At 40.6% G+C, this 20,556-nt stretch overlaps 1 protein-coding gene across 1 annotated transcript in view; it reads right to left on the reverse strand.

Moving 5' to 3' along the window:
• The window catches only part of LOC142490607 (uncharacterized), a 104,292-nt gene that overhangs the window by 19,035 nt on the left and 64,701 nt on the right, over nt 1-20,556 (reverse strand). Inside the window, exons 14-18 of the mRNA XM_075593024.1 lie at nt 13,772-13,849; nt 13,330-13,407; nt 11,277-11,354; nt 7,294-7,371; nt 429-506 (exon numbers count right to left, since the gene is read on the reverse strand). Of these exons, the coding sequence (XP_075449139.1) occupies nt 429-506; nt 7,294-7,371; nt 11,277-11,354; nt 13,330-13,407; nt 13,772-13,849 (390 nt within the window). The remainder of the gene's footprint in view (nt 1-428; nt 507-7,293; nt 7,372-11,276; nt 11,355-13,329; nt 13,408-13,771; nt 13,850-20,556) is intronic.

Below are 20,556 nucleotides of genomic sequence, written 5' to 3' on the forward strand. Positions count from 1 at the left end.
CCCTGGGTACATCTTTTGGCTATCCTGTAATTTGGGAGCCCTGCAACATAGCCACAATCTGAAAGAAGTTTCTCCGCAAAACCCCCCCTTAAAACTCAATGCCACGCAAGCTCCTCTGGCTAGCACTCCTGGAAAAGCAAAAACACAAAAATATTGTATTGTCGCATAATATATACACAGTCTCAGTGATGCATATACTGTACGACAGTCTGGGCCAACAGCTGACACTCTAGGATCTTTACACAAGGATCAGGGGTAACCATGTGGGCTTAATCTTTATTATTGAGCATGGTTACCCCCTCACCATCACATTCATAAATATGGTTCATAATTTATTCAAGTATATGCCTGAGCGGTCGGGTCACCACATTTGCTGATTATTGTTATGAGTACAGAAATCACCAGGTAAATTGAGTAAATATCCTTACCATGTAACTGTTTGTCTATATCAGAAGAATCTCTGTCTGGGGTTTTCACATCACGCCCAGCTGTTGTAGATTTAGGTTCTACAAACAAAGCATAGAAAAACATTAGTGGTTGTCACGGGACACCAGGTTTATCAATACCTTTTTATACCGGGATCATATGATTGAGCAAAGCAAGGAGGTAAAATAAATTGTAATTTATTTCAGGAAAAGACATACCCACAATGTAACACAATTTGTAAAGTTAACACACTTGCTGTCTCTGTACGTTCTCCCTACCTATAGTACCAAATAGATTGTAAGCTCCTCGGAGCAGGGACTCCTCTTCCTTAATGTTACTTTTATGTCTGAAGCACTTATTCCCATGACCTCATATTTATATTATCTGTTATTTATATGATTACCACGTGTATTACTACTGTGAAGCGCAATGTACATTAATGGCGCTATATAAATAAAGAAATACAATACAATACAATACTGGGAACGGGGCTAAAAAATAAACTTGTCCTTTAAACCAAATTCACAATGACCGGGAGGTACTCACAAAATCCTGGAACTGGTTTTGGTAGCCGCGACCGCTACATTCTCAAAAAAGCAAGACTTAGAAAATGTTATCACTCAAAATCTTGAAGCCGGCTCGCATCTATTCAGCACAGAGCATCTTTGAATTTGCCGCTGTTGGTTTGGCGCTTGGAATCTGTGCTCCTGATTGGCTGCAAGGTTTCCTATGGGTTTCAGTGTCCCATTCACAGACTTCTACAGCCTATCAGAGTGTGGGATTTCTCCTGCCAGCCAATCACCGATTTGCCGGTATTGTAAAGCCATGAGGGCACCTTTTCTCATTCTGCAAAGGGGCATGCACACCCCTGGCACCTCTGACTCTTTGCATACTAAGCCCACCCACTGTCCAGGCTCCACAAAGTCTGGGCTCTGGCAAATGGTGGCTGGATAGACCTGTGTTAGCCCAGGATGCGGGTATTCAAGCAGAACTGCAGTACCTCTCCTGTTCTAACACCTTTGCATCCCTGAGGCTTTTAAGTCCAGACTACGCACAGATCCAGAGGCACCAAGCTTTGTAGCAATCTGGTCCCTCAAAATACATGACTTGGAAGTCCCACAGTTCATTCCCAGGTTATCAGTACATATACCTATTAAACATAACTCTTTAATAAAATATACTGTGTCCTGTATCCTGTGTGATAAAAATGTGTCAGTCCCGTTCTGGTGTCAGGGAAGGAGTAAGGGGACATACTGTCTACACTCACTAGCCTCATCCTTGCAACACTCTAGAAATTACTTTAAAACTTTTTACACACAAGTCACTCACAGATTTATCATATAGCTGGAGCATCCCGTGAACCCCTATACTAGGTTCTGGGTCAAAAGACAAAAGAACAGCGCACAACTCTCCTAGTATAGTCAATTTTACAGAAACATATGAAAAAAAGGAGTGGGCGAGATAAGTAATTGCGTACATCAATACAAAAGGTAATAGGCATTTCATGTGTCAAGACATACGTTACCAACACAGGAACCCAACCAGTCAGGAAATTCACAGCTTCGATCATCCGATGTGGATCTTTACAGGACAACTCCTGTCCCCAAGGTAGGTGGCTCCACACAAAATGGCACAAGAAATCCTCCTCAGTACACACGTCTCCAGGGTGTGCGCAAAAAGGCAGTGAAATAGTCTTTGGCTAGTGGAGCTGCTCGCAACTACTTTTTCTCCACCAAAGATATTCTGTTCATTTTCCCGCTGCGGGATTGGTTCAGGATTCCGTAGTTCTTCCGAACTCTTGATTGGGTTACGCTGTTACAAAGTTTTGAATCCAGTTCTTTACCGCATGATGAATCTAACTCCCGATCGGCTGCACGGACTTTTAAAACACACAAGTCCTATCTCTATACTCTACAGCCAATCGCTGCTTGGGAACCAAACTTCCCACCTTTGGCAAGGTTGCCAGAACTTCATGGAACCGGGCAAAGGGGCTTCAAGGTATGCCACAGGCATGCGCGGAATTTGCACCTGCCCCGCTTAGCATACCTAACCAAGCCCACTTCCCCGGCGACATCTTGTCTCCCTTCCCCCGGAAATCTGGATATATGCCAGGGGAACAATATTTACATCCCCCCTCCCCACTTAACACTTAAACATGTGGGTCCTTTGTTCACTCTGGACCCTGGCAGACATTCTGGGATCATGTCAGCAGGATGCCTTGGAAGTCCGGATTAATTTATGCATGACTCATTGGCTGTATGCTGGGTGATAATGGGGAAAGGTGGGGTTGCAGACCTGCCTAAGACATGCAGATGAGCATACAGTTGTATTTGTATATATATATATGTATAGGGATTGTTGTTGTATATATATATATATATATATATATATAGATATATACATACATACTGTATATATTTATTTATATTCATGTATTTATTTATTTATTTAGATTTATTTATTAATTGTGCTGCAGCTGTGTGTGAATTTTTTTTATTGTGGGTAGCGGGGGTGGGTGAAGGGGGTGTTTGGCCCTTGGTGTGAGTTTAGGACTTGCGGGGGGGTTGCGGGTGCACTTAACCCCTTCACGACCGTAGCAGTTAATACCGCTACGGTCGTGAAGGGGTTAAGTGCACCCGCTACCCCCCGCAAGCCCGAAACAACCACCGTTGGGGCTAATACCCCCTTCACCCACCCCCGCTATATATATGTGTATATATATATATATACAGTATATACACACACATGATGAACCAATATACAAATAAATGTAGAAGGGTTATCAAAACCATACTGTCCTACAAATAACACTTCTCCATACAGACACACTACATTACAATGAATTTCCTTTAATATCCTAACTGATCTTACAATCTAAATCATCAAATGCCAATGAAACACCTCACATTCTAATCAATACATTGCATTTACATTGTATAAATGATGCATAAAATCTATGCACCATATACATTCTGCAAATTAATGTTAACAATATCATTGCAAGCAAAATACAAACACTTCCAAAGAAGTCAACTATTTTAACCAATCAAGTAAACAAAAATCAATTAGCATTCATTATTTACATCCCTAAACACTTGAAAGTCCATCCCGAACAATGAAACAATTAACTAATTCACGCCTCGAGCAGAACAATTCAGCATGTGAAAAAATATACAAAGTACCAACCGGAATACAAACTTTAAAACCAAGGCTAGCCCTGACCTCCCTCAAACACACAATACAATATCAACAATTACATCTATCTAATTTTAAAATACTTTAAACACACAATAAAGCATAGCTGCATAGTCAAATTAATTTAAAACAGATCAAATCAAGCTTTTAAAACAACATCATTTCTTACCCTGTATGTATATATCTCTCTAGACATATATAAATACATACATACAGTGGCAAGAAATGATATACCACAAAAAAAAAATACACATGTTAAAAAAGCTTTTAAAAAAATTAACAAGTTAAATAAAATACATTTCTTTAGTTCACTTACCATTACTTGCCCCCACCGACTCCCGTTGCGCAGCTTACTCACGAACCAATCCACCTGGCACAGGAACCCATAAAATAAAAAAACATAAAATAATAAACATTAAACTAAAAATCCAAATCAATCCACGGGTCTTCTACTTGTAATCCATCTTTATCTTCATCTGTATTCTTCTTTCTTCTATCTTCTTCCTGGCGGGGTCTTCTTCCCATCTTCGGCCACGCCCTGGTCTTCTTTCTTGTCCGGAGGTCCTTCCTCCGCGGCGTCTGGCTTCAAAATGAGATGACATAGGCTTTTAAAGGCCTATGACGTCACATTTTCGTCATATGGTTCCCACGGCCCTGATTGGGCCGTGAAAACCATGTGTTTTGGCCGATAAAAATAAAAATGATGACGTCACTTAAAGGCAATGACAGCACAGCCAATCAGAATGGCTTTGCTTCAATTGCCTTTAAGATGACGTCATGAAAAGACACATGGCCGCCCTCACATGGTATGGTAGCCAATCAGAGCGTGGGAACTCCATCCCTACTCTGATTGGCTCTAGTATACCATGTAAAAGAGGCTTGGGGGGAAAAAGGATGTGACGTACTACAGCCAATCAGAGTAGGGATGGAGTTCCCATGCTCTGATTGGCTCTAGTACCATGTGACAAGCTTTCAATGACTTCACATCCTTTTTCCCCCTTTTTATTGTGGGTACTGGGGGTGGAAGGGGGGTGTTTCCCCAACGGTATGTGGGTAGGCCTCCCTTGTGGGTACTGGGTGAGGGTGGTTAGGCCTCAAGGGGGGGGGGTTAGTGTGGGAAGGTATGTAGGCATCCCGAGTGGTGGGTGAGGGTGGGTTAACCCCTTAATTACTGTAGCGGTTAATAACCGCTATGGTGATTAAGGGGTTAGGGGACATTACTTTGTATGTTTTAATTTTTGTGTCTGTTTTGCAGAAGCGGAGGGGCCATGTGCAGGTGGGTAGTGGGTAGTGGATGTGGGTGTGGTTATTTACACGGGATCCCCTCCCCACATTTACATACCGTACACTGCACTCACAGAAACACAGGCAGGGAGATTTAACCGACACAATAGGGGGGGGGCTTACACAGATTAGTCAAAGCAGGGAAGTTTAGCAGACACAATAGGGGGAGCAGGTTTTACATAGATTACAGTCAAGGCAGGGAAGTTTAACACACACAATAGGGCGAAGGGTTTTTACATAGATTAGTCAAGTCAGGGAAGTTTAACAAACACAATAGGGGGAGGGGGTCTTACACAAATTACAGTCAAGGCAGGGAGGTTTAACACACACATTAAAAATATGTATTTAATGTATTTATTGTTTATTCTGCCTTAACCCTTCATTGAAACAAAAAGAGAACAGCGCAAAAAAACCATTGTGTAGTATATTAAAATAATTATTTATAATGTGAGGGTGAGTATTGCACGTACATAAAAAAAAAAGGGTTAATAGCAAGACATGTTAGGGACATGTTACCACTCGGCAGTCACAGCAGGATGCAGACACCGGTAATTAGACGTCCTCCCTCAAGATGCTGGTATCCGGATTCAGAATATGCAGCTCAGCGTTGGGGAACCTTCCCACGTCTTCACGGAGCTCTCAGCAATTGTTCTCAAGGGTTGATCGCCACGTTTCTTCCTGGTTAGTCCACGTTGGCGTGTGACGTCATCCGGCAGCGTCTCTCGGCCGGTCGCGTCTTTGATGCGTCACTCCTTAGCGATAAGCAATCGAGCGGTAAAGCAAGTCCCGGACAAGTCCCACAATAAAACAGATGTTCAAGTATAAAGCCGCAATGGGGATATGAGTAAAAAATGAAGGAACGCGCCCTCTCCTACTCGTTTCGTACTTCCGTACTTCGTCAGGGAATGATGGAGGCGGTTCCGAGGGCGGTTCTTATACGCTCAGCATTACTGCTATTGGCCAAAATGATTACCCACCCACGCTACCCACAATAAAGCGGGCACGGTGGGTTAACCCCTTCATTGCCTTAGCGGCTATCAGCTATGGTAATGAAGCAACATTTCTTTATTTTTAATAATATTGTGCAGGAGCAGGGGGTCCCCTGAGCATTAATTTCTGGCTCAGGGAACCCCCTGCTCACTGTACAATATTATTAAAAATACAGAAATGCTGCTTCGTTACCATAGCACATAGCCGCTAAGGTAAGGAACGAGTGTTTATTTATAAATGTGTTTTATTTATACTGTACATGTGCAGAGGGTCTCTGGAGCAGAAACGTTTTGGTTTTAGGTCCGGGGACACCCTGCTCCCCGAGATACAGGCCCCTTTAGGGGGTGCCGGTATCCCTCTGCTTGGTTTACAGGCCGCGGTCACATGATCGGGACCTTTAAATGCAGAGGGATACCGGCACCTCATAAAGGGGCCTGTATCTCGGGAAGCAGGGGGTCCCCGGACCTGAAACCAACGCGGTTCAGCTCCGGAGACCCCCTGCACATCTACACTATGAATAAAAATGTATTTTAAATCATTTTTAATGTGCCGATGTTTGCGCAGAGAGAGCAGCGGATCTCTCTCTGCTGCAAACACATCTCGCCAGGGGACGGTACTGTATGTGTACAGTATGTTAGGGGTTATAGAGGTTGTTGTTATACAGTATATACTGTATATATACAGTATATACTGCATTACAATTCATGAATTTCTCGGCTTCAAAGACAACAGCTCGCAAACTCCCCCATGCGTTTTTACACGGCATTGCAGTATTGCAGCCAGCGGGAATAAAATGCTTAAATGACAGCCTTGAAAATAACGCTATACACCCCGGGAGAAAATGATACTAAACCGCACATCACCGGGATATTCCGAAATTCGCGGAGCTAGACAAGTAAGAATAAAGTTGGTCGCCACTGTATATATCTCTTGAATTTGATACAGTTAGTCTTAGGACCTGCAAATTTGGTCATGCCTTGATGTGGCTTGCAGGCTTAAAAGGCTTTGGCCAAAGGGTTTTACTAAATGACCCTTCTTCAAGAGATATATAGGTATTTACAGTAACTGTTTATTTTTGTCATAATGGATGTAGCTTTGGGCTTCTCTGTTTTTTGTAGTATACATTTAGCCACGACGAGTAGCACTCCAATTAACATTTATATACATATATATTATGTGGTAATTTTGGGGGGTTTCTTAGAGCTTGCTGGGTATCTATGTTTTATTTGCAAATACAGTATAGACACGTTTTAACCTACTTGCTCCCTGATTGTTAGATTATTCATAAATATGGTTCATCATGTATTCAAGTATTAGCCTGAGCGGTCGGGTCACCACATTTGCTCATTATTGTTATGAGTAAAGAAATCACAAATTTAATTGTGTAATTATCCTTACTTTGTGTCTGTTGGCCAATATCAGTTGAATCTCTGTCTGGGAAATCCACAACACCCCCAGCTGTTTTAGATCCAGGTTCTACAAACAAAGCATAAAAATAATATTTGTACTCAGAACAAGACAATGAAATAAATAACTATTTTTCTATGAATAACCTTATGTAGCATAGCTTCCATCCGCTACTCTCGTGTTGGGCCCCCACAGTGTAAGTCCTGGTAAGTACAGGCAATGTCAGGGGATAATTCACTCATGAGGGCCTAGCTTGCTATTACAGCTTGGATGCAGTGTTACTGTATCCAGGGGCGAGCGAGCAATAACCAGAGAGTGTCAATCCTGGGGAGAATACTTGTTGGGTAATATGCAAATATATGATGCCTATCAGTATCAGACCTGCCCTGTTATCTGGAAGGGTTACAAGCCCATGCACCAGGATATACACTGGCACTCTCCCAGACACTGGAAGTCTCTTCCCTCCCTATGTGGAGTGGGCAACAGCAACCCTGTATCACAGTAGGGGATACAGGATCAGCTCAGGAGGGAGCCTAGATGGGCCTCAAGCCTTAAGGTGACCTTCAGGGGATTAGGAAGAACTTTAACTTCTGGCTGTGATGACAATAAAGAATGTGGAACCATTTAGCAGTATGGCTTATTGTCTGGGCCATACAAGTGCATCAGCATGGACCATCCTGCGCCTCCAGGATCCTCGCTGGCTGGAGGCGCTGTCAATTGAGAAAGAAGCACTCTGAAAGCCTGTCCTGATTCTCCCCACATCACGGCGGAGCATCACGGCGGAGCAACTCAGAGCCTCCTGGATTACCAACAGGTATGCACTGAACCAGGAATACACCAGTAGCGACACAAATCTCACATAGGGAGTGGGTAAATGAGGTGTTACTGAGATCCGTCTAATCAGGACAGGTTTCTACAGCAGAAGCAAACCATAGGAAGAAAACACACTCTCAGTCTCAGTGTTATGGATGGAGGGGGGCCAGGTATAGCTCTAGGAGATGAGGAGATACCTGGCGTTCAAGGGCCCACTGGCGGACCTTTTGCCTGGACGGTAATGACATGGTTATATCTCTAAATTTATTGCGCACCCCCAATTCTGAATCTCAGCAGTGCCTCCAAATGTAACACCAGACACCAGAAATTTGCAGGATCTCACCAGAGGGGATGAGGACTACCCTGCTACATCTGCATATAGATTATTCCACAGACTGACTATACCTCATCTGGCTATATGAATTATTGTGTTTAGGTTATGTGTGTTATCACATCATTTATTTTCTGACATCTAGTAATATATTTGTTTACCTGTTCTGAAGTGACCGAATAGTGCTGTCCTGTTACACTATATATCCTATCATATTTAGAGACTGGTTACTCACTTATACGCACCAACATATCTTGTGACCATATTCAGATATACCACAGGATTGTCCTAGATAGTGTTACAGGTACACCATATCCAATACTTAGCTCTGTGTCGCCACCCCATGGAGGTTTTTAATATCACACCACTGTACATTGTATTGTATTGTATGTCTTTATTTATATAGCGCCATTAGTGTACAAAGCGCTTCACAGTAGTAATACATGTGGTAATCAAATAAATAACAGATAATATAAATAACAGATCATGGGAATAAGTGCTTTAGACATAAAAGTAACATTTCGGAAGAGGAGTCCCTGCCCCGAGGAGCTTACAGTCTAATTGGTAGGTGGGGAGAACGTACAGAGACAGTAGGAGGGAGTTCTGGTAAGTGCGTCTGCAGGGGGCCAAGCATTATGTATCGTGTTTAGAATATCCACAGTGCTATTCATATGCTTCTTTAAGCAAGTGTGTCTTAAGGTGGGTCTTAAAGGTGGATAGAGAGGGTGCTAGTCGGGTATTGAGGGGAAGGGCATTCCAGAGGTGTGGGGCAGTCAGTGAAAAAGGTTTAAGGCGGGAGAGGGCTTTAGATACAAAGGGGGTAGAAAGAAGACATCCTTGAGAAGAACGCAAGAGTCTGGATGGTGCATACCGAGAAATTAGGGATGAGATGTAAGGAAGGGCAGAAGAATGTAAAGCTTTAAAAGTGAGGAGAAGAATGGAGTGTGAGATGCGGGATTTGATCGGAAGCCAGGAGAGGGATTTCATGAGGGGAGATGCTGAGACAGATCTAGGAAAGAGTAGAGTGATTCTGGCAGCAGCATTTAGGATAGATTGTAGGGGAGACAGGTGAGAGGCAGGAAGGCTGGACAGCAGGAGGTTACAGTAATCAAAACGGGAGAGAATGAGGGCCTGAGTCAGAGTTTTAGCAGTCGAACAACAGAGGAAAGGGCGTATCTTAGTTATATTGCGGAGGAAAAAGCGACAAGTTTTAGAAATGTTTTGAATGTGAGGGGCGAATGTGAGAGAGGAGTCGAGTGTGACCCCTAGGCAGCATGCTTGGGCTACTGGGTGAATGATTGTAGTTCCAACAGTAATGTGGAAGGAGGTAGTAGGGCCAGGTTTGGGAGGAAGTATGAGGAGCTCTGTTTTAGCCATGTTGAGTTTAAGGCGTCGGAGGGCCATACAGGATGATATAGCAGAGAGACATTGTTCACTATTATTGTTATTGTACATAGTTCACTATTATTGTTATTGTCATAAATTTTGATGTGAATAAAATGTTATTGTTCTCATTTTATGATCCTGTGTGGATCTTCTCAGGAGGTTGTTTTGAGTCAGTCAGTAGTCTACCCAAACTGTATCCACAAATTGTGGCAGAGACACTGATCTCTTGGACTCACATGGTCCATTTTCATATTTCCTCAGTGAATGCAATCAATAGGATTTTTCCAGAACCTTCTGGGGTCATATTTGTAAACAACGAAAAACAGAGAAGCCCAAAGCTACATCCAATATGACAAAAATGCGCAGTGAAATACCTATATATCTCTTGAAAAAGGGTCACTAACTGATTTAAATTTTTATTTACCTCAATAATTAGAGGAAGAATTATCGAATTTGATCTGTCCCAACCAGCTGCATGAAAAATAACTGCTTATATGGAAAGTGGGGAGGGGAACAGAGAAGCCCAAAGCTACACCCAATATGACAAAAATACACAGTGAAATACCTATATATCTCTTGAATTTGATACAGTTAGTCTTAGGACCTGCAAATTTGGTCATGCCTTGATGTGGCTTGAAGGCGTAAAATGGTTTGGCCAAAGGGTTTAACTAAATGACCCTTCTTCAAAGAGATATATAGGTATTTACAGTAACTGTGTATTTTTGTCATATTGGATGTAGCTTTGGGCTTCCCTGTTTTTTGTAGTATACATTTAGCCACGACGAGTAGCACTCCAATTAACATTTATATACATACTGCACCGACACACTTTATTCGAGCAAATACCCAGTATGTACCTGTCAGATACCTGGAATGCGCCGCTCCTCACCTCTGACAAGCCCCGTTGCGTTTGCCTTCCCAGCCTGGGTTCATGCCTGGCTGACGGGTGGCTGATCTGTTAAATGATAATGATTAGGATTTAATAGGCTGCAATGCTTCGCGTGTCTACCAGATGGCATAAATTCATGAATTGTAATGCAGTATATATATATATACTGTGCAGTATTGCAGCCAGCAGGAATAAAATGCTTCAATCCCTGCCTGGAAAATAACCCAATGCACTCGGGCAGAAAACAGTCACAAACCTCAATACACCCGGGTATACCCGAATTCGTGGGACTAGCCGAGCTCGAATAAAGTGTGTCGCCAGTGTACAGTATATATATTATGTGGTAGTTTTAGGGGTTTCTTAGAGCTTGCTGAGTATCTGATTTATATTTGCAAATACAGACACATTTTTCCTACTTGCATCCTGATTGTTATATAATTCATAAATATGGTTAATCATTTATTCAAGTATTAGCCTGAGCGGTCAGGTCACCACATTTGCTCATTATTGTTATGAGAACAGAAATCACAAATTAAATTGTGTAATTATCCTTACTATGTGTCGGTTGGCCAATATCAGTTACATTTCTGTCTGGAAAATCCACAACACCCCCAGGTGTTCTAGATACAGGTTCTACAAACAAAGCATAAAAAAAATATTGGTACTCAGAACAAGTCAATTAAATAAATTACTATTTTTCTATGAATATCCTTATGTAGCATAGACTCCGGCCGCTACTCTCCTGTTGGGCCCTCACAGTGTAAGTCCTGGTAAGTACAGGCAATGTCAGGGGATAATTCACTCATGAGGGTCTAGCTTGCTATTACAGCTTGGATGCAGTGTTACTATATCCAGGGGCGAGCCTAGCAACAACCAGAGAGTGTCCGTCCTGGGGAGAATACTTGTTGGGTAATATGCAAATATATGATGCCTATCAGTATCAGACCTGCCCTGTTATTTTGCAAGGTTACAAGCCAATGCACCAGGATATATACTGGCACTCTCCCAGACACTGGAAGTCTCTTCCCTCCCCATGTGGAGTGGGCAACAGCTACCCTGTATCACAGTAGGGGATAGAGGAGCAGCTCAGGAGGGAGCCTAGATGGGCCTCAAGCCTTAAGGTGACCTTCAGGGGATTAGGAAGACCTTTAACTTCTGGCTGTGATGACAATAAAGAATCTGGAACCATTTAGCAGTATGGCTTATTGTCTGAGCCATACAAAAGCATCAGCATGGACCATCCTGGGCCTCCAGTATCATCGCTGGCTGGAGGCGCTGTCAATTGAGAAAGAAGCACTCTGAAAGCCTGTTCTGATTCTCCCCACATCACGGCGGAGCAACTCAGAGCCTCCTGGATTACCAACAGGTATGCACTGAACCAGGAATACACCAGTAGCGAGACAAATCTCACATTGGGAGTTGGTAAAGGAGGTGCTGCTGAGATTCGTCTCATCTGGACAGGTTTCTACAGCAGAAGCAAATCATAGGAAGAAAACACACTCAGTCTCAGTGTTATGGATGGAGGAGGGCCAGGTGTAGCTCTAGTAGATGAGGAGATACCTGGCGTTCAAGGGCCCACTAGCGGACGTTCTGCCTGGACGGTAATGACATGGTTATATCTCTAAATTTATTGCGCACCCCCAATTCTGAATCTCAGCAGTGCCTCCAAATGTAACACCAGAAATTTGCAGGATCTCACCAGAGAGGGGATGAGGACTACCCTGCTACATCTGCATATAGAGTATTCCAGAGACTGGCTATACCTCATTTGGCTATACGAATTATTGTGTTTAGGTTATGTGTGTTATCACATCATTTATTTTCTGACATCTAGTAATATATTTGTTTACCTGTTCTTAAGGGACCGTATAGTGCTTTCCTGTTACACTATATATCCTATCATATTTAGAGAGTGGTTACTCACTTATACCCACCACATATCTTGTGACCACATTCAGATAGACCACAGGATTGTCCTAGATATTGTTACAGGTACACCAGATCCAGTACTTAGCTCAGTGTCGCCACCCCATGGAGGTTTTTAATATCACACCACTGTACATAGTTCACTATTATTGTTATTGTCATAAATGTTGATGTGAATAAAATGTTATTGGTTTCATTTTATGATCCTGCGTGGATCTTCTCAGGAGGTTGTTTTGAGTCAGTAGTCTACCCAAACTGTATCCACAAATTGGGGAAGAGACCCTGATCTCTGGGACTCACATGGTCCATTTTCATATTTCCTCAGTGAATGTAATGAGTAGGATTTTTTCAAAACCTTCTGGGGTCATATTTGTAAACAACAAAAAACAGAGAAGCCCAAAGCTACATCCAATATGACAAAAATGTGCACTGAAATACCTATATATCTCACATGGTCCCTTTTCATATTTCCTCAGTGAATGCAATCAGTAGGATCTTTTCTGACCCTTCTTGGGTCATATTTTGAAATACAAAGACGATTATCCTACTTACACCCTGATTGTTAGATTATTCATAAATATGGTTCATCATGTATTCAAGTATTAGCCTGAGCGGTCGGGTCACCACATTTGCTCATTTTTGTTATGAGTTCAGAAATCACAAATTGTGTAATTATCCTTACTACGTATCTTTTGGCCAATATCAGAAGTATCTGTGTCTGGGAAATTCACATCACCCTTAGCTCTTGTAGATGCAGGTTCTACAAACAAAGCATAGAAAAACATTATTAGTGCTCAGAACAAGGCAATGAAATAAATTGCTATTTTTCTATGAATAGCCTTATGTAGCATTGCCTCCGGCCGCTACTCTCCTGTTGGGCACCCACAGTGTAAGTCCTGGTAAGTGCAAGCAATGTGAGGGGTTAATTCTCTCATGAGGGCCTAGCTTTCTATTGCAGCTTGGATGCAGTGTTACTGTATCCAGGGGTGGGCCTAGCAACAACCAGAGAGTGTCAACCCTGGGGAGGATAATCATTTATTCAAGTATTAGCCTGAGCGATCGGGTCACCACATTTGCTCATTATTGTACAAAAATCACAAATTAAATTGTGTAATTATCCTTACTATATATCTGTTGGCCAATATCAGAAGTATCTCTGTCTGGGAAATCCACAATGCCCCCAGGTCTTGTAGGTGCAGGTTCTACAAACAAAGCATAGAAAAACATTATTGGTACTCAGAACAATGCAAATAAATAAATTGCTATTTTCTATGAATATCATTGTAAACAAATAGATTTTTGACATATTTAAATGAGACAACAGCAGGATTAGATCTGTGGGTTATGTTACTGTAACCCCCCATGGAATTTCCATTGCCTTTTTGTGGTTAATGGTACGGTAAGTTAATGGCAGTGATACTTTGCCTATTACACAAGATTGGGGATGAGTCAGAAGCTAAGCCCTGTCTTTTGTTTCCTGGAGACAAGACCATCAGAGGGGATATATAGGTAAGCAGGAGAAAAAACTAGGAGCACAGCAATGAAAAACGAGAACTGGAGGCCAAATGAAAAAATAACAAAAATTTAATGGGACATCAACTATTTAAAAGAGAAACCTCTAACGCGTTTCTCGCATGGTGCGCTTTATCAAAGAGTAGTTTCAATAGTCTTAATCAAACTCTTATATGGTCTACACCCTCAAAAGCACCGCCTACCTGTGCCCAGGTAAAAACAAACCCCCAGTACACAAATCCCCTGTGAAAACGAAACACAGGAAAGGGGCGTAATGCTCAGAGGGAAGAGATCCACAAAGAGATAATAAACAGGTAAAAATGCAATAAAAAAGACCAATATACAACCAGTATCAATGATGTGGCCCGTCCAGTGAGGTACTCCACGTGATGATATGGTACATGAAAAGATAATAAAAGATCATGGCATAATATTGCAACACTCCTGACGAAGCCATACACAGCTTTCAAGGGCTGGGCGAAACGCGTTGAGTGGTGTTTTGGACTAGTAAGGGATCCGTAGCTGCACCGTCCATTGAGCAGTGACGTCACACACACACCGGAGGACACACAGAGTTTGGAATCCCAAGTTGCAGACGAAGGAGATCCAGAGCCAGAGAGGAGGCGGTGAGAGCGGCGGAATACCCACTTGATTCACTTTTATGTGATAAATGCGATTTTTATATTAGCACATTGTAAGTGCACATTTTATATGTCTATTTTTTTATAAAGTTCAATACAAGACAGATCGCGCTATGTAGTGCTGTTTTTCTCCTCCATATATATCATTGCCACACTGATGAGACGAGCCTGGTGGGAATCCCACAATATACAGCATCCACTTGGGGTGGCAGCCCTATCTGCCAATTGCGCATATACTGTACCACTAACATCTTGTGAGTAGATAGACCATTAGAGCCAAGATTTCATCATTCAGCCAATCACTTAATCTCAACGTCTTCACTTAAATTTGCACTGTTTTGTTTCCTTTTTCCCCATATATGCTCCTCCAGGACTGTCTGAAATATAATATTGCAAAAGACAATAGACCAACATATAACAAACACTTACATATAAGACAAACGCTGAGAACAACAGGTGACAATTATTAATATAAACACATTTAATTAAGACACATCATAGATAAAATACATATAAAAAAGGTCCCAACAGGACACTCATACTCTGGTGAAGGTACCTGCTTACCAGAGGCAAGAAGGTATCAGGTAGTGGATATTTAAAAGAGTATCCCCTCTTATGGATGATCCTCTGGCTATGGCGTCTGGCTATGGCGGCGCTACATCGATGACATTTTTTTCATTTGGTCCGGTTCATTACAGCAGTTAGAGTTATTTCAGAATACAAGTAAAAAGGACGAATGGTCACTACTCCTAGTACCACTACAAGCTTGTAAAATAAAAATATTCTTTATTGCAAAAAAAGGCTGGACATCATAGTAGAACCACTCTGACGCGTTTCATCCCTTCATGGGACTTTATCAAAGAGTATAAGGTTCAGAAAGCAGACATGTCTAATATAGATTTGAGCCAAATCTGATTGGACAACTCCAAATCAGACACAGCAGATAACAATAAACACATGAATTGGAACATATTAACTCTAACATGTCTGGAGTAAAACATACAACACATATATTATAATTAACCATGTAATAGACTGACAAAAAAAGAAAAACTATTAAAAATATTAAAACCAAAGAACATAATATAATGTCAAGCCCAATGATGAAAATAATATATAAGAAAAGAAAATCATGGAAGAAAACGATCATGGAAGATAGCAATCAATAATGTATTGTTAATAGAGACAAAAAATTATTCCCCAAATTATTAGAATATATCATGTAGTAAACTTATTCTGTTAACACATCATAAGATTACAGAATGCAAAATTAATTTATACAAATAACAGTAGTAAAACAGTATAATAATCTCCATGCCCTTATACCTGAAGGAAATGTTTCAACTCCCAATCAGAGTTCATTCCAAGGGGATGGAGAGTATTAAGAGTATATATCCAATACATTTCTTTCTGATTTAATCGATTCTCCCTGTTGCCTCCCCTGGGGTGACGGGGTACGTGTTCAATGGCTGAAAAGGAGAAGTTACCAATACCCCCCCAAGGGCACTGTGAGAAATCTTTTTTCTTGATCAAGCGAGTATGTTCAGCTATATGCAGCCTGAGAGGTCTAATAGTGCGTCCCACATATCTGTGGCCGCATGCACATAAAAGAACATACACAACAAAAGATGTATTGCAATTTAAAAAGATCTTAATATTAAACTTTTTTAGACCATTAGAGTAAGTTATACATTTTGCAGGTAATGCATATTGACACATAGAGCAATTCGCACAGTTATAAAAACCTTTAGGTATAGTACTAATAGTAGGAGTTTGTAAACTAGAATCAAATAAACTGGGAGAAAGGTGAGAGGCCAGAGTTTTAGCCTTGCGGAAGGTAAATCTAGGGCCACTAGACAATGAGGGACCAATGTCCTCGTCAAGGAGAAGAGTGTGCCAATGTTTAGATATTATCTTGGAAATCAATTGTGATTGCGCACTGTATGTTGTTACAAAGAATGGACTTTGTGTGGTATTGAAAGATGTCTTATTGGATATTGTAGATTTCAAACCAGTTCTTTGAATCAAGGTATCTCTGTCCATAGAATCAGCTTTAGTAAAGGCAACCTCTATGTCTTTAGTGGAATAGCCTCTGGCTACAAATCTGTTAAACATTTCCTTTGATCTTGACAGGAAAATATCATTAGTTGAACAAAGTCTTTTCAATCTCATGAATTGAGATCCAGGAATATTCCTTATCAATGAACGGGGATGGCAACTCCGTGCATTGAGAAGCATATTCCTGGAATTCTTTTTGCGAAAGATATCGGTCTGAATGTTCATCTCACTGTCAACATACAGGGTCAAATCTAAATAAATAATGTGATTAATATTGTGCTCAAAAGTGAAATTAATATTATAATCATTAGTGTTTAAATAGTGAACGAAAGAAAATAAAGAGTGCTCATCACCATCCCAGATAAGTATCAGATCGTCAATATATCTCTTAAAAAAGACGATATTATGACGAAAAGAATTATTAGAGTGATAAATAAATTGTGCCTCCCAAAAACCCATAAACAAATTAGCGTATGAAGGTGCAAAACTCGTGCCCATAGCAGTGCCTAATTTTTGTAAATAAAAACGTGAATCAAAAAGAAAATAATTATGTGTGAGTAAAAAGAATATAGATTCTTGTAAAAAAGTGCAATGTGAAACTGATAAGGTGGATAAATCAAGAAAGTGTCGTATCGCTTTGAGTCCGTGGTTGTGATCAATAATGGAATACAGGGAGGCCAAGTCTAATGTGACCCACCAGTATTCCTTGTGCCATGTAACATCCTGTAATTTGACAATGAGATCAGCTGTGTCTCTGATATAGGAAGGAAGTTGGAAAACCAGCGGCTGTAAGAACTTGTCCACATACCGCGATAACCCATCTCCCAAAGATCCAATGCTCGCCACTATTGGTCGTCCTGGAGGGTCGACTAGCGATTTATGGATCTTTGGGAGATGGTGGAATTCCGGAATCACGGGATGTGAACAGTTCAAAAATTCACATTCTTTGTAACTTATAACATTTAGAATTCTCCCAAAGGACAACAGTTCAATAAATTCTAAAGAATATTTTGAAGTTGGATCCTCTTTTAGGGCCTGGTAAAAATTGGTATCATACAATTGCCTCAATTATTCTTGTTTATATTGATCAGAGGACAAAATTACCAGGGCTCCCCCTTTGTCCGCATTTCTAACTACAATATTAAAATTTTTCTTTAATGAATCAATTTGTTGTACACTGGCGACACACTTTATTCGAGCTCGGCTAGTCCCACGAATTCGGGTATACCCGGGTGTATTGAGGTTTGTGACTGTTTTCTGCCCGAGTGCATTGAGGTATTTTCCAGGCAGGGATTGAAGCATTTTATTCCCGCTGGCTGCAATACTGCACAGTATATATATATATATACTGCATTACAATTCATGAATTTATGCCATCTGGTAGACACGCGAAGCATTGCAGCCTATTAAATCCTAATCATTATCATTTAACAGATCAGCCGCCCGTCAGCCAGGCATGAACCATGGCTGGGAAGGCAAACGCAACGGGGCTTGTCTGAGGTGAGGAGCGGCGCATTCCAGGTATCTGCCAGGTACATACTGGGTATTTGCTCGAATAAAGTGTGTCGCAGCAGTATCTCTGTATAGGTCAAATTGCCAGATTTGACATTGGAGTAGGAAAAGCCTTTGGAAAGTAATTTTAAATTTCGTTCAACCAAACGTTCAAATGTAGTTATAGATGGGCCTCTATTGTAATTGGGGCAAAATAAGGATTTTTTACGATACCCGGAGTCTTCTGACCCAAAAAAGGGTTGGACATATGTATTCAAAGGCTCTCCTTGTGACTCTAGCAAATTTTCCATATCAGAGATAACACAATTTTCTTGAAAGTTTAATAAATTCATAGTTCCAGTATTAATCTGTGAAGGTTCTGTGGAAACCACATCAGTAACTGTGCCTAGTAAACAATTTCGTGTGGAGAATAATTTCTTTAAAGAAAGTTTGCGAGTAAATTTTTGGAGATCTATTACTGTTTGGAATAAATGAAAGTTCTGTGTAGGGGCAAACCCCAATCCTTTGTTCAGGAGCCTAAGCTGGTCCAAGGAAAGACCTACACCTGACAAATTAATTACATTGTCAGGAGAGTTCATTCGTATTTCTTCCTCTTGGACCTGCCTCTGCTTTCGTTGTTTTCTCTGGGACCTTCGTGTTCTCCTCGGCCTCTGGGATTTGACTGTAAAAAAGCCGAGGAGGGTTGGCCAGATGTTTTGGGAACTTTAGACTGAAATGTAGTAGTTGGGGCTCTGAGTTCATAACCAGTAGCTCCACAATCATCCCTAGAATGGCCTGTAAATCTATCAAAGGACACTGATTGAGACCTTGCCTCATAATCTGAGACATCTGAGTCAAAGCTGGAGGTCTCCACTCTAGTGTTCTTTAGAATAGATTTATTAGGATTATTATTAGACCAATTCTTTGATTGTTTTTGTTTACCCCTTGGTGTACTAGAACCTATAAACTCCTTTGTAGCCTGTGGTTTCTGCCAACAGTATACTTGGCTTTTGATATAATCAATGCGGTCTCTCTCAAATTTAGAATGTTTTTTCTCACTAATAATCTCTTCAATAGAATCAACATTAAAGGAAAGGGTTTTATCATTTTTGATAAATTGTTCCATTTTAGAGAATGGTTTAAGCTTATTTTGGAGAGTCGCTATTTCATCCATAAGTTTAGATTGTTCTGATGTTTTTTGTTGGATAATTAACTCCATAAGTTGTCTAGAACATGTATCCAAAAATTTTACCCAATCTTGCTCAAATTTGTTACTCATAAAACCAAATGAGGGCACCTTTTTGAGACGCAGACCTCTAGGGATTCTGTTACATCTAATATAGTTCTCTAGTGAGGTGATATCCCACCAGAGTCTTATATTCATAACGAGAAGTTTTTCTAATTTAACAAAGTAATGTGTCAAATCTGACGGTTCATCACATGTGATATCTAAGATACCATCAAAAAGGTGCGCAGCTTTTCTGGAGCGTTTAGTGTTATCTCCACATGAACGAACATATGTATCAGCATCTTCCTCTAAAACAACATTATCTTCAATAAATTCCTCCATGATAAATCAATTACACTATGAATTTCAAAAGGAAATAAATTAATAAAAAAATAAATGAAAGCTTGATAAAGTAATCCTGTGCAGATAATGACAAAAGAGTAGAAATCAATAAATAATATATAATGAAAAAATCAATGAGAAGAGATATATACTCAAACTAAAAAGTTCTATAACATATAAATATAATTATAATAAGAACTTATATGATGAGCAAACGGAGAACGTCTGTGACTAGAAAATGTGGAGTGTGATCTCCAGTGTTCCAATGCTAGCACTGGATCACTCTCCACATTTTCTAGTCTTATTTCAGAATACATTAACAACAATTTATTTCATTTGAAATTTTCATTTGTATCTAGTAATATTTCCATAGAATTTTTAGACTTGGTTATTTACATCACTAATAACACACTTCACACCAAAACTCATTTTAAGAAAGTTCAAGTTAATAATTATCTGCATGCCAATAGTCATCACAACCTTGCGTGGATCGATAACATTCCCAAAGGACAATTTATTAGACTTAAGAGAAACAGCTCCACATCAGACGCATTTTATACACAGGCACAAGACCTTAACAATAAATTTATTGACAGAAAATATCCATCAAAACATTTGGACCAAATTATATCAGAAG

The sequence above is a fragment of the Ascaphus truei genome, chromosome 3, assembly GCF_040206685.1.
Source record: "Ascaphus truei isolate aAscTru1 chromosome 3, aAscTru1.hap1, whole genome shotgun sequence".
In the NCBI taxonomy this organism is placed as follows: Eukaryota; Metazoa; Chordata; class Amphibia; order Anura; family Ascaphidae; genus Ascaphus; species Ascaphus truei.